The 15,089-nt window shown below is 50.4% G+C and overlaps 1 protein-coding gene across 3 annotated transcripts in view; it reads left to right on the plus strand.

Moving 5' to 3' along the window:
* Positions 1-15,089, plus strand: part of DAAM1 (dishevelled associated activator of morphogenesis 1) — a 144,689-nt gene that overhangs the window by 62,685 nt on the left and 66,915 nt on the right. For all 3 annotated transcript variants that reach the window (XM_064152716.1, XM_064152604.1, XM_064152661.1), the window contains one exon: positions 14,622-14,711. In XM_064152716.1, the coding sequence (XP_064008786.1) occupies positions 14,622-14,711 (90 nt within the window). The remainder of the gene's footprint in view (positions 1-14,621; positions 14,712-15,089) is intronic.

Below are 15,089 nucleotides of genomic sequence, written 5' to 3' on the forward strand. Positions count from 1 at the left end.
GAGTCTTCAGTCCTCCCGTATGTCACATTGGGAGGATCGATGTGTCATGGGGCTGCTCAGCCCCAGCAAGGGGAAGGAGCTGGGGGCTGCAGGAGCTGCCTGCGAACCAAGAGAACAAAGCTGTGCCATCTGCCACCGCTCCTTTCAAGAGGCTCCTGCGCGTCCAGGCTAACAATGCAGCGTGCCTTCAAAGGCTGAAATCTTGCTTGCACACTCAGAGAAAGCCTTGCAGAGCTCCACATAATGGTGCCATATGGTAGATCTTGCCATAACAATCCTCTCTATTTTCTGCCAGCAGCTAGGCTTTCCACCAGATGGGTAGATGAGTGATGTCCTTTATATCTGCTTAACGCTCCTTGTCACTCTGAGGTTTGTAATGAAACGCTCTGTGTGTGGCGCTGTGCATCGGCCCCGCAGGACATGTGCTGGGCAAGAGGATGGAGGCACAAGGAGATTGAATGGTTTGGTCCAGAGAAGATAGCAGGAGCCCCAGCGTGACCCAGGACCTCTCTGCAGGCTCTTTTCCCAGTGTGGCAGGTCACAGCAGCATCTCCATCCCAGCAGTATGTGAGTGATGCTCCAGCAGCTCCTCAGACTGCCTGGGTGCTTGGGGAGGCTGCAGGATTCAGCATGTTTTTTCTTGCCCCTAGAGCATGAGGTGCTGCCTCTCCCTGGTCCCACACCTCATTCTCAGCCTGTTTCTTTACCAGCAGAGTGAAGGGCTCAGAGGAAATGCTGCTCCAGCTACCCATCAGGGGTCATCTTCCCAAATACCTGGGCTGTGAGGAACTCCCATCTACTAATACTTAAGGGACTTCTCAGATTTTCTCCTCCAGCTTGTCATAGAATCGTAGAATCAAGCAGGTTGGAAGAGACCTCCAACATCATCCAGTCCAACCTAGCACCCAGTCCTAGCCAATTAACCAGACCATGGCACTAAGTGCCTCAGCCAGGCTTTGTTTCAACACCTCCAGGGATGGCGACTCCATCACCTCCCTGGGCAGCCCATTCCAATGCCAATCACTCTCTCTGCCAACAACTTCCTCCTCACATCCAGCCTAGACCTCCCTTGGCACAACCTGAGACTGTGTCCCCTTATTTTGTTGCTGCTTGCCTGTCAGAAGAGACCAACCCCATCTAGCTACAGCCTCCCTTCAGGTAGGTGTAGCCAGCAATGAGCTCTGCCCTGAGCCTCCTCTTCTGCAGGCTGCACACCCCCAGCTCCCTCAGCCTCTCCTCACAGAGCTGTGCTCCAGACCTCTCACCAGCCTTGCTGCCCTTCTCTGGACACCTTCCAGTATCTCAACATCTCTCTCATCTTTAGCAGTGCAGAGGATATTAGAGTAGTAGTAGTGGTAGTCCTGCATCCCACTTCTGGTGGGTAGCAGCCTGTGTTTAGCCTGTAAAACCAGAGCATGGTAACCACCCCAAGTCCCTCTGCTCAGACACTGACAGGTCTTAAGAGACTTGGGGAGATGCTGCTGGGAGGTCTGTGGTGCTGGCTGTGCAGTGTCTCCAGCCCGCCAGGCTCAGGAGGGCTGCAGACCTGTGCTCACTGCTGTTGGACCATGTTAGTGACTGCGTTCCCTGGGCTCTGCTGGGGGGGAGATATGCACACATGGTCTCTGAAGTGCTGGGCTTTCTGCCTTCCCCTCCCACAACGTGGAAGGCTGCTCTGTCCCTCCCTGCTGCTTTATGAAGTAGTGGAAACTTGGGAGCCTGGGGAACAAAAGAAAGGTCTCTGGCAGCTTTCAAGATTTATTACAGCATTTGTTTTTGTTGTACTTGGGGCAGCTAATGCATTTCATCAGAGCTGCTCTTTGAATGCTATCTGCTAGGAGAGAGCATCCCCCCACCCCAGAAATTAGTTCTGCCTCGCCTTTGAAATGCTTCATGGTGGTCGCTCAGTCTGTGGCTCGTGGTGTGGGGTGCCTGGGTAGGATGCTTCATGCATAACTGTCCTGCAGAGCAATGCCTTCCTGCCCTCTCAGCATGTTTTATGTGCTGCTCACATGCAAGTGGAGGACAGCCCCACTGTGAGAAGGTGGTGGTGTGGCCACTGTGAGCACTGTTAGGTGTTAATAGCAGTGCTGGGTTGGGAACTCAGTGCTAGCGATATCCAGTTGTATTTAGGAGCTGAAGTAATGTGCTTTGCCCCCAGTTCCTAATCCAGTAAGCAGAAAGTATTGAGGGTTTGGGCCTTGCAAAACAACAGGGCTTTTAAGTAACAGCTGAGCTGAGTAAAACAACAAGCTGAGTAAAAGCCAAGCTTTGCATTTCATGCTTGCAGGTCAGCTGTTGGTTTTCGCTGTCTGCTCTTTGCAGCATCAGGGACTTCAGGATTTTGAGAACCACTGAAGGGTGGCTAAAGCCAGTTTCCTCTATCCAGTGGCAATCACTCTCTCTGTGAAGAACTTCTTCTTAACATCCAGCCTAGACCTCCCCTGCCACAGCTTGAGACTGGGTCCCCTTGTTCTGTTGCTGCTTGCCTGACAGAAGAGACCAACCCCACCTGGCTTTAGGGAGTTGCAGACAGCAATGAGCTCTGCCCTGAGCCTCCTCTTCTGCAGGCTGCACACCCCCAGCTCCCTCAGCCTCTCCTCACAGGGCTGTGCTCCAGGCCCCTCACCAGCTTCCTTGCCCTTCTCTGGACACCTTACAGCACCTCAGCACCTCTCTTGAATTGATGAGTCCAGAACTGGACACAGCACTCAAGGTGTGGCCTGACCAGTGCTGAGCACAGGGGCAGAATAACCTCCCTTGTCCTGCTGGCCACACTGTTCCTGATGCAGGCCAGGATGCCATTGGCTCTCTTGGCCACCTGGGCACACTGCTGGCTCATGTTCAGCTACTGTCTACCAGTACCCTCAGGTCCCTTTCCTCCTGGCTGCTTTCCAGACACTCTGTCCCCAGCCTGTAGCACTACTTGGGGTTGTTGTGACCAAAGTGTAGAACCCTGCACTTGGCCTTGTTCAGTCTCATCCCATTGGCCTCTGCCCACCCATCCAGCCTGGCAAGGTCCCTCTGTATTTTTGCAGTAGCCCTTGTGTCATGGGCTAAAAAAACCTTTCTGCAGAGTTTGTCCAGGACCAGACACATAGCATGAGGCTCCTGACCCCATCCCATCACCATTCCCAAAGACCAAGGTCCCTTGAGCTTACAAGTCACTTCTAAAGGAGAAAAACACTGATATGAGAACATCTGCTTTTACATTCACTCTGCAAGGACCCATGTGGACACTTTAGCAGGCTGCCCAGGTTCTGCTCATTATCACAGTATCACAGTATCATCAGGGTTGGAAGAGACCTCACAGATCATCAAGTCCAACCCTTTACCACAGAGCTCAAGGCCAGACCATGGCACCAAGTGCCACGTCCAATCCTGCCTTGAACAGCCCCAGGGACGGCAACTCCACCACCTCCCCGGGCAGCCCATTCCAGTGTCCAATGACTCTCTCAGTGAAGAACTTTCTCCTCACCTCCAGCCTAAATCTCCCCTGGCACAGCCTGAGGCTGTGTCCTCTTGTTCTGGTGGTGGCCACCTGAGAGAAGAGAGCAACCTCCTCCTGGCCACAGCCACCCCTCAGGTAGTTGTAGACAGCAATAAGGTCACCCCTGAGCCTCCTCTTCTCCAGGCTAACCAATCCCAGCTCCCTCAGCCTCTCCTCGTAGGGCTGTGCTCAAGGTCTCTCCCCAGCCTCGTTGCCCTTCTCTGGACACGCTCAAGCATTAGGTACAAAGAGCCTGGACCTGCCACACTCGTGTCACAGTCTGCCACACACAGTGCTTGGTTTTGTCACTTCATGGCACAAGATCTTTACAGGCCATCTCACAGATGATCTCTAAAATGCAAATGTTGATAACTGAGCATCTGATACAGAAATCACACACCTACTTGGTGAGAGAAGAGGAATCTTCTGCCCTTCCTTCACCCTGAACGAAGTGCTCCCCCAAGGAACACTGTTTCAGCTGAAGCATTCATGTAATTGCAATATCTCTTACAGCTACAAACTAGTGTGGGGACTTGTCCAAAACCATGCTGTCCCCGACCTGTAATTTTACAAAGGAGCCATGTTACAGCACAATGTGAGCCCCAGCTGAAGGCAGAGAACACATAAGAAACCCCTTTGTTTCCAGGAGAAGTGCAGCTGAAGTGGAAAAATTATATGGTCTACCTGCTAAATGCTTTCCACTTTGCACTTCGTAAAACAGGAGGCCACGGCCCTGGGAGATGCCTGAGCAGCTCATTCAGTAATGCTTCAGTGACCTTAATTGAGCCATTTAGGTTTTTGGCTTGCATAGGCTCCAAGTATTTCTGGCACAGGTCACCACAGAAGGTACCAGCCCTGCTGGATGGGGCATTTGCTCCAGTAGTGGTCTTCTCCTTCCTGATTACTGAGTTACTGGGTGGTATTGCTGGAGTTATTCTCCCCTTCTGCTGTGCTTTGGTGAGACCCCACCTGGAGCACTGCATCCAGTTCTGGGGCCCCCACTGCAAGAAGGATGTGGAGATGCTGGATTGTGTCCAGAGCAGGGCCAGGAGGATGCTCAGAGGCTGCAGCAGCTCTGCTGTGAGCACAGACTGAAAGAGTTGGGGCTGTGCAGTCTGGAGAAGAGGAGGCTCCCAGGTGACCTTCTTGTGGCCTTCCAGGATCTGAAGGGGGCCTCCAAAAAAAGCTGGGGGAGGGACTTTTTAGGCCACTGGGTAGTGACAGGACTGGGGGGAATGAAGCAAAGCCAGAGGTGGGTAGGTTCAGACTGTGTGTGAGGAGGAAGTTGTTGAGCCTGAGAGTGGTGAGAGGCTGGACTGGGTTTCCCAGGGAGGTGGTTGAGGCCCCATGGCTGGAGGTGTTTAAGGCCAGACTGGATGAGGCTGTGTGCAGCCTGCTTTAGGGTAGGGTGTCCCTGGGCATGGCAGGGGGGTTGGAACTGGCTGCTCCTTGTGGTCCCTTCCAACCCTAACTCATTCTATGATTCTATCATCCACTTCCAACCCATTGCCATAGGCAGGGACACCTCCCACTAGAACAGCTCATTCAAGGCCTCATCCAACCTGGTCTTGAACACCTCCAGGGAGGAAGCAGCCACAGCCTCCCTGGGCAACCTGTGCCAGTGTTTCACCACCCTCACTGTGAAGAACGTCTTCCTGACATCCAGTTTAAACCTCCCCTCTTCAACTCTAAACCCATTACCCCTTGTCCTGTCATTACAAAACCTTGTCTATAGTCCCTCCCCAGCCTTCAGATGTCTGAAGTCCACTATAAAGTCTGCTTGAAGCCTTCTCCAGGCTGAAGAGCACTTGTCCCACCCAAGTGGGGTATGCAAGGAGTCTGTTTCCATCTTATATTGCCCACCAGCCTCAGGCTGTAGCTGGCTGCTGCCTCCCTCCGGTGTGACACACACAGCACAGTAAATCTTTGGAAGCTCTAACATTCAGGCTGACATGGGGCTTTGCAGCCTCTAATTCCCATCCAGCCCTTTTGTGAAGCCCTTCCTATTTGAGGAAGCTTTGCAGCAGTTTAGCCCCAGACCTACGTGAGCATCCCTGTCCAACAGGGGACATTTGAAGCCACATGTGACACATTGGTTTGCCTTGAACTTCAGTAACTCTGAGAGATGTCATCAGTGAAGGTGGTGGCTAAAAACTGATTGGTAAGAGAACTGCTGCTTTGAGTCTATAGAACACAAACCTTATGAGGAGAGGCTGAGGGAGCTGGGGGTGTGCAGCCTGCAGAAGAGGAGGCTCAGGGCAGAACTCATTGCTGTCTACAACTACTGGAAGGGAGGCTGTAGCCAGGTGGGGTTGGGCTCTTCTGCCAGGCAAGCAGCAAGAGAACAAGGGGATACAGTCTGAATTTGTGCCAGGGAACAGGCTGGATGTTGTTAGGAAGTTGTTGTCAGAGAGGGTGATTGGCATTGGAATGGGCTGCCCAGGGAGGTGGTGGAGTCACTGTGCCTGAAGATGTTCAAGCAAGATCTGGCTGAGGCACTTAGTGCCATGGTCTGGTTGATTGGATAGGGCTGGGTGCTAGGTTGGCCTGGATGATGTTGGAGGTCTCTTCCTACCTGGCTGATTCTGTGATTCTATGATATGTTGGAAATCCACATGCAAAATATCCTTATTTATTTGCCATCTCTGTGCTTTATTGTGGTTGGAGCTGCATCCACCTAAGGACAGTCATGCCTGTCTGTGGTTGACTTGAATTTAATCCGTTTTAGCAATCACAGCAGTACATAATGGGCTATGGCTGACTCAAATTTAATCCATTTTAGCCATCACAGCAGTAAATAATGGGCTGATACATCTTCTGTCTTGGGTTTCAGTGTTTATGTACAATTGTGTGGAAAAAGCACTCTGGTGATCCACCTGCAGGGCTTCTACATCTGAGACTGCTCTTTGGCATAAAATTGTTTAGATCAATAGCTGAGGCAGTAAAAGTGCCCTGTGGTAATTAAAATGGGGGGAAAGGTTTTCCAGATGATGTTGGTATAAAGGTCACAGAAGACTTGAGCTCAATAAATTAAAAAAGAAAAAAAAGCATGGAGTTATCTATTAAAACAACAACAGAAAAGATTAGGAAACCTAAGTGGATCTTTCTCTTTTAAAATACACTGCTACTGGGATAGGAACACCTTTAAAACTTTTAACCTATTAAAATAACACATAAAATTAAAGCATAGAATCCACCAGGTTGGAAGAGACCTAGCTTGGTGTCTGAACTGATGGAAATGTTAACCAGCTGCAGCTAGAGTTTATTGCAGAGCTAAGTCAGCTATTGATGGCCAGAACCATAAAATCAACCAGGTTGGAAGAAACCTCCAGGATCATCCAGTCCAACCTAGCACCCAGCCCTGTCCAATCAACCAGACCATGGCACTAAGGGCCTCATTCAGGCTTTTTCTGAACACCTTCAGGGATGACAACTCCACCACCTTTATCTGTTATCATAGAATCAAGCAGGTTGGAAGAGACCTCCAAGCTCATCCAGTCTAACCCAGCACCCAGCCCTGTCCAATCAGCCAGACCATGGCACTGAGTGCCTCAGCCAGGCTTTGCTTGAACACCTCCAGGGATGACAACTCCACCACCTTTATCCTTTATCATAGAATCAAGCAGGTTGGAAGAGACCTCCAAGCTCATCCAGTCTAACCTAGCACCCAGCCCTGTGCAATCAACTAGACCATGGCACTAAGCCTCATCCAGACTTTTTTTGATGACTGCAGTCTTCAATATTGGCTTCAGTTTTGGAGGCTTCACTATAGGCTGGAGTTGGTTTGTCTGAGGTGGCTGCTTTTCTTAGCTCTCAGGGTAAAAAAGATGCCTGCTAAGGAGGATGTATTCTTATTACTAAAGCTAAAAATAAAAGAATTCATTCACTACCTATTTAAAACCAAAAAAGCAGCAGCTAAGGTAAATCTGCATACACTGAGAGTTGTAATTTGACTAAAGGTTGCAGACTGAGGAGCTGCTGCCGTGGTGCAGGAGGCATGCAAAGGTGGTTGCTGTCTGCACTGTCACAGCCAGTGATTAATAAGTCTGTTTCTGTAGGAGTCATAGAAACTCTTTCTGGGCTCAAGTGCTGCATGGCTGCTGGATTGAATGCAGACTTTGCTTCCTGCTTGGGTTGCTGCTGACAGACTTGCAGACCCCCATCACAAGATGCTTTATGTCTCCCTGCCTGCCCCACCCCACTCCCTCATCCCGTGGTGATCCAAGTGGGATTGGACCATGAGAAGTTCATCAAGTGCAACCTCCTGCTCTGAGCAGTGTCAGGGCTGAGATCTGACCCAGCATCTCCATGGATGGAGAACCAGGGAGGGCAAAACATCATAGAATCATGGAATCAGCCAGGTTGGAAGAGATCTCCAAGATCATCCAGTCCAACCTATCACCCAGCCTTATCCAGTCAACTAAACCATGGCACTGAGTGCCTCATCCAGTCATTTCAAAGGGAGCTTTAAAGGGTTTTGGATTGCCTAGAGTGGAGCTTATGCTGTACTCAGAGAGGAAGAGGCTTGCCTGACTTGTCAGCAAAGCAAGTTGTACGAAAGTGTTTCAGCTCCTAGAAATAGCAAATATGCACTGATTCAAATCTCCCCTGTGAGTCTCTTTTTTAAGTCATAGTCGAATGAAGATTTAATGTGGAAACATGTTTCCTGATCTGAAGGTGGACAGTTTAACTGTATGGGATAAATAGTTAAGAGTAGCGTATCTCTTTCCAGTAAAAACACTCTGGGCAGAGACTTCCTTTTGGTAGCAGAACGAGGCTGTTATTTTACATGCCTTTGACCTGATTAAAAGGAAAAGAACAGTGATTAAAATAGCAAAGCTGTCAGATCTTGCCATGGGAGGCAGCCAGGTGGAAGGGGCAGAGCTGTAAGAGATGACGCTGAAGAGAGGGGTGAGGGCTGCAGAAGTGATGGATACCAACCCAACAGTCATCTTCTCACTCTTAAATAGCTGCCAACGTTGCATGCTGTAGTGGGAGTGCATGGCTTGCAAATGGCCTTTAAAATGAATTGCCAGTTAGAATCACCTCATTGTCGAGCTGGTGATTGTTAATTGAAGGCACATATGGGCTTGAGGTTGTGCACAGCTTCTCTGCTGTGCTACAGCTCCTCTGTGTGCTTGCTAAAGGCTTTGTTTGTATGCTGGTCTGTGGGCTCCCAGGAAAGACTGGGGACAGAGTGGCTGAGAGCAGCCAGGAAGAAAGGGGCCTGGGGCTGCTGGTAGATAGTAGCTGAACATGAGCCAGAAGTGTGCCCAGGTGGGCAGCAAAGCCAATGGCATCCTGGCCTGGCTCAGGAGCAGTGTGGGCAGCAGGACAAGGGAGGTTATTCTGCCCCTGTGCTCAGCACTGGTCAGGCCACACCTTGAGTGCTGTGTCCAGTTCTGGGCTCCTCAATTCAAGAGAGATGTTGAGGTGCTGGAAGGTGTCCAGAGAAGGGCAATGAAGCTGGTGAGGGGCCTGGAGCACAGCCCTGTGAGGAGAGGCTGAGGGAGCTGGGGGTGTGCAGCCTGCAGAAGAGGAGGCTTAGGGCAGAGCTCATTGCTGTCTGCAACTCCCTGAAGGGAGGCTGTAGCCAGGTGGGGTTGGTCTCTTCTGCCAGGCAAGCAGCAATAGAACAAGGGGACAGAGTCTCAGGTTGTAGTGGGGGAGGTTTAGGCTGGATGTTGTTAGGAAGTTGTTGTCAGAGAGAGTGATTGGCATTGGAATGGGCTGCCCAGGGAGGTGGTGGAGTTGCCATGCCTGGAAGTGTTGAAGCCAAGCCTGGCTGGGGCACTTAGTGCCATGGTCTGGTTGATTGGGTAGGGCTGGGTGCTAGGTTGGCCTGGATGAGCTTGGAGGTCTCTTCTGACTTGGTTCATTCTATAATTCTATGATTCTATGATTCTATGTGCCAGTCTTCTTTTCATCTCCTGCAGTTTGAAGGGCAGTTTCAGAGCAATCTGCTTGGGGCCAAAGAGTACTGAGATTCTCATTAGTAAGCATAAGCAAAGGACTGAAGATGGAAGCAGGAACCCCCATACAGATAAAACCAGCAAGTCCTGACTCTTCATGGTTAAGCTGCTGTTAAAACTCAGGATAATTCATGAGTCACTATTTGCTTGTGAGGACTTTCATATGCACTGGGTGCCACATAGTATTTATTCAAATACCTCTCCCAAGCATTCTGCAAGATATCATTAGGTAGGTGTTGAGTGATGCAGGGATAGAGCATGGCAGAGCCAGGCCACAATGAAATGTGCTGTGTAGAGCTCAGAAGCATTTTTGCACCTTTTTTGGATGTGTTTGCCCATTGTCCTGTATCAGCACCTAGTATGTGCCTCTGCTTCGTTCCTTCTTGTTCCTGCATAGGCTTTAGCTCGGTTTAGGTATTTTCTTCTCTTGGTTAATAGATCTTTATGTTTACACAAGTTGTATTTTTAGGGTATGGGTGTTTTGGAAACGTCAGTAAATGTTTATGTAAGAGTCTAATGTGTGTGGCTGGTGTTTTCCTGTCTGAAGCTCAGGTTCACGTGGCAGGGAGGCAGTGGAAGTGCTTTGCTGTGCTCACTCAAAACCCTCACCACAGAGGTAAATATTTGTCAGGAGACCCTCACTCCCTCCTGCACTCCTAGATGTACTTTTCCATTCAGCACAATTTCAGATGGGATCCTATCGAAGAATCATAGATTCTGTGATTTTTATGACCTCCAACATCATCCAGTCCAACCTAGCACCCAGCCCTAGCCAAGCAACCAGACCATGGCACTAAGTGCCTCAGCCAGGCTTGGCTTCAACACCTCCAGGGATGGCACTTCCCCACCCACTTGATGTCCAATGCACCAGGTTAGAATCATAGAATCATAGAATCAACCAGGTTGGAAGAGACCTCCAACATCATCCAGTCCAACCTAGCACCCAGCCCTATCCAATCAACCAGACCATGGCACTAAGTGCCTCATCCAGTCTTTTCTTGAAGACCCCCAGGGACGGTGCCTCCACCACCTCCCTGGGCAGCCCATTCCAATGCCAATCACTCTCTCTGACAGGAACTTCCTCCTAACATCCAGTCTAGACCTCGTCCCCTTGTCCCACTTGAGGCTGTGTCCCCTTGTTCTATTGCTGCTTGCCTGGCAGAAGAGACCAACCCCACCTGGCTACAGCCTCCCTTCAGGGAGTTGCAGACAGCAATGAGCTCTGCCCTGAGCCTCCTCTTCTCCAGCCTAAACACCCCCAGCTCCCTCAGCCTCTCCTCACAGGGCTGTGCTCCAGGCCCCTCACCAGCTTTGTCACCCTTCTCTGGACACCTTCCAGCACCTCAACATCTCTCTTGAATTGAGGAGCCCAGAACTGGACACAGTACTCAAGGGGTGGCCTGAGCAGTGCTGAGTACCGGGGCAGAATAACCTCCCTTGTCCTGCTGCCCACACTGCTCCTGATGCAGGCCAGGATGCCATTGGCTCTGCTGCCCACCTGGGCACACTTCTGCCTCATCTTCAGCTACTATCTATCAGCACCCCCAGGTCTCTTTCTTCCTGGCTGCTCTCTGGCCTCTCTGTCCCCAGCGTGTTGTGCTGCTTGGTGTCAGCTGTCATCCTGTTGGCAGCTTTTAGACCTGCAGAACTGGGATAGAAGCAGAGCTTAGATGTCTGACTGGCTCATAGCCCAAGGATATAATGATGAAGGACATCAAGTGCAGTTTCCATTTTGAGGCATGGAAGGGTAATGAGACTTGCCCAAAGCAGAGGAGGAGGTTGTTTACTGGATATGAATCTCTGCCCTCCCAGACTGTAAAGACAAGGGAAAGGTTGAAAGTGGCACTCATGGCTGAGTCCCTAAGCCAGGTTCTCCTCCCTGTGTGCAGGGGAGGGAGTGGTGTATCAGGTTGGGCTCAGGTGTCAGAGCAGCATGTTCACTTCTGCTGCAAGGATGTCAAACAAGTCTGCTTCCAGAAGTTCTCCAGCATCAGCTCTGTGCAGCAAAGCAGCTGAAGAGTCAGTCAATAATGGAGGGGGGGGAAGTCAAGGAGCATGCAAAGCCTCTTCATGTGTATGTAATGGAAAAAGCACCACAACACTTTTCCTTTCAAGGAGTAATTTCATGGAGAAGTGAAATCGATACCTGAAGGCAATGTATAACCTTTCTGAGATGATCAGGACTGTTGGCAGCCCTCTAACACAGTGTGTTGTGCTGCTAGAGGGTCTGGGTTACAAGATAGCTAAAGGCTCCTGTCCTTGCCTGCTGGGTGCAATCACAGAATCATGGAAGCAACCAGGTTGAAAGAGACCTCCAAGCTCATCCAGGCCAACCTAGCACCCAGCCCTAGACAATCAACTAGACCATGGCACTAAGTGCTTCATCCAGTAAGAGCTTTCATTAGCCTGGAGAAGAGGAGGCTCAGGGGGGACCTCATTGCTGTCTACAACTACCTGAAGGGAGGCTGTAGCCAGGTGGGGGGTGGCCTCTTCTCCCAGCTAACCAGCAACAGAACAAGGGGACACAGTCTCAAGTTGTGCCAGGGTAGGTATAGGTTGGATATTAGGAAGAAGTTCTTCACAGAGAGAGTGATTGGCATTGGAATGGGCTGCCCAGGGAGGTGGTGGAGGCACCCTGGGGGTCTTCAAGAAAAGCCTGGCTGAGGCACTTAGTGCCATGGTCTGGTTGATTGGCTAGGGCTGGGTGATAGGTTGGAGTGGATGATCTTGGAGGTCTCTTCCAACCTGGTTGATTCTATGATTCTATGAATTTCCTCATGGCTTGCAGGCTTTCTGATGCAGGGACCCATCCTTCCCTGTGGGCATCTTGCTCAGACATCACCAAATGAAGCTTTTACCTTTGATGTGGGTACCAGGGACTACAAGCTTTAGCTGATCAGCATTATTATTCAGGCAGGGAAACTTTAATGGGCCTCCCTGTGTTGTGTGTTTGGTTTTCTGTAATTTTTTTTAATTGCTGAAATGAAATGTCTCATCTTTCATGGGGATACTCTCACTTAAATACTTGTAAGCCCTATGAGGAGAGGCTGAGGGAGCTGGGGGTGTTTAGCCTGGAGAAGAGGAGGCTCAGGGCAGACCTCATTGCTGTCTACAACTCCCTGAAGTGTCTGAAAGGGGCCTACAAAAAAGCTAGGGAGGGACTTTTTAAGCTGTCAGGCAGTGATAGGACTAGGGAGAATGGAACAAAGCAGGAGGTGAGGAGATTCAGACTGGCTGTGAGGATAAAGTTGTTGAGCATGAGAGTGGTGAGGGGCTGGACTGGGTTGCCCTGGGAGGTGGTTGTGGCCCCATGGCTGGAGGGGGCTGTGGCCAGGCTGTTCTAGGGTAGGGTGTCCCTGCCCATGTCAGGGGGGTTAGAACAAGATGCTCCTTGTGGTCCCTTCCAACCCTGCATGATTCTATGATTCTACCTGAAGGGAGGCTGTAGCCAGGTGGGGTTGGTTTCTTCTCCCAGGCACCCAGCAACAGAAGAAGGGGACACAGTCTCAAGTTGTGGCAGGGGAGGTCTAGGCTGGCTGTTGTTAGGAAGTTGTTGTCAGAGAGAGTGATTGGCATTGGAATGGGCTGCCCAGAGAGGTGGTGGAGTCACTGTGCCTGGAGGTGTTGAAGCAAAGCTTGGCTGAGGCACTTAGTGCCATGGTCTGGTTGATTGGCCAGGGCTGGGTGCTAGGTTGGACTGGATGATGTTGGAGGTCTCTTCCAAGCTGGTTAATTCTATGATTCTGTGAAATCTGCTGCCAGAGTGGGATGAGTTGGCTGGGAGCCAATCTCCATCGACCTTCTGCAGCAGCTCCAGTGCTCCCACTGCTGCACCAACACCCCTCCAGCATGAGGACTGTCATTAGTGGTGGTGATTATAAGAGTTGTCCATGGCTGTAAGATCAATGTTGCCTTTAGCAACAAGCCTCCCAGCACTGCCTGAGTGTTTTATTTGGTTCTCTGATACAAGCTTTGACCTACATCTAGCACTAGGAAGCAACGAGGCTTTGATAATAACTCAGACATCCCAGTGGAGGGCATGCTGCTAACCAAGCCTCCAAGTTGAAAATGGATGTGACCTTTAAAATAACATCACTTAAACCAATAAAGGATTCAGTCAGTAAACAGCTTTATCTCTGCCAGGCAATACATAGTCCACTTTTTGATGGAGGTGGTGTAACCCCTTGTGAACTGTAGATGTTAGGAAAGGAGTTTTCTATTTTTAATTATAGTAAAATAAACCAAAAGCCAAAAATTACCAAACCCAAACTCAGTTTTTGATGATAGAAGAGTGTCAGTGATGGAGGTGGGCTAGAGCACTTGGGGTCAGTGAAACAGCTGTGGTGGTAACAAAGAAAAGTCCTGCTTGAATTGTTCTTTGCTGTACATGTCTTCTCCCAGTCTTCTTCTCCCAGGCAAGCAGCAACAGAACAAGGGGACAGAGTCTCAAGTTGTGGTGGGGGAGGTCTAGGCTGGATGTTAGGAGGAAGTTGTTGTCAGAGAGAGTGATTGGCATTGGAATGGGCTGCCCAGGAAGGTGGTGGAGTCTCTGTCCCTGGAGGTGTTGAAGCAAAGCCTGGCTGAGGCACTTAGTGCCATGGTCTGGTTGACTGGCTAGGGCTGGGTGCTAGGTTGGCCTGGATGATCTTGGAGGTCTCTTCCAACTTGTTTGATTCTGTGATTTGTGCTGCCTGCCTGTGCACACAGAATGTACTTGCCCAAAGCTCAGGCAGTGCTGAAAGTCTGTGATTCTGTATGTCTTAGATGCAGTCTGTCAGCTGGAGCTCTCAGTCCTCTGTGTGAGGCTGTCTTGCAGGAGTCATAATGGCTTCATGGCTGTCCTTTCTAAAGCACTTGCTGCTTTTAACAGCAAGGCATGAAGGTGATGTCCAGGAGGAGTGAGACAGGGGAGACTGCAGCCCCATCCTCCCAGCAGCCAACTGCAGGCCAAGAGTCAGGGGGAGGTCAGCAACAGCAGGATGAGAATTAGCATCATTGCCCTGACAAATTGATAGTCACGGGGTGATGCTGTGGAACCACCTCAGCACTGTGCTGGAGCCACACACTGATTTCTGTTTCTTATCTGGGGGGCTGCATCTGTGCTATCAGCCATTTGTGTACTGATGTTGCATCTTTTGTGGTTTTGCTCCCCTTCCCAGGATGAACTTGACCTCACAGACAAGCACAGAGAGGCCATGTTCGCACTGCCGGCAGAGAAGAAGTGGCAGATCTACTGCAGCAAGAAGAAGGTAAGAGATCTGCTGTGTTTGGTGGCTGAGTCCTTCCCTCCCATGGATGATGTTGTTTTGTCCTCCCATCAGCTTTTCCCAGTGGAGGGCACAAATGAGAAGTGCCTCTGGAGAATCCATGCCTCTGCATCTCAGCCTACAAGAGCTTTGACCCAGTGGTATGGAAGTTGCTTTTAGAGTGGTGAAGCTGTATCAACCCTGGGGCAGTGAAAGGCTTTAGGTTCAGGACTGTAACTGAGATGTTTCTGATAAGAGGAACACAAACCCTTTAAGGAGAGGCTGAGGGAGCTGGGGTTGTTTAGCCTGCAGAAGAGGAGGCTCAGGGGTGACCTCATTGCTGTCTACAACTACCTGAAGGGAGGCTGTAGCCAGGTGAGG

Source organism: Pogoniulus pusillus, chromosome 1 (assembly GCF_015220805.1).
Source record: "Pogoniulus pusillus isolate bPogPus1 chromosome 1, bPogPus1.pri, whole genome shotgun sequence".
Lineage (NCBI taxonomy): Eukaryota > Metazoa > Chordata > Aves > Piciformes > Lybiidae > Pogoniulus > Pogoniulus pusillus.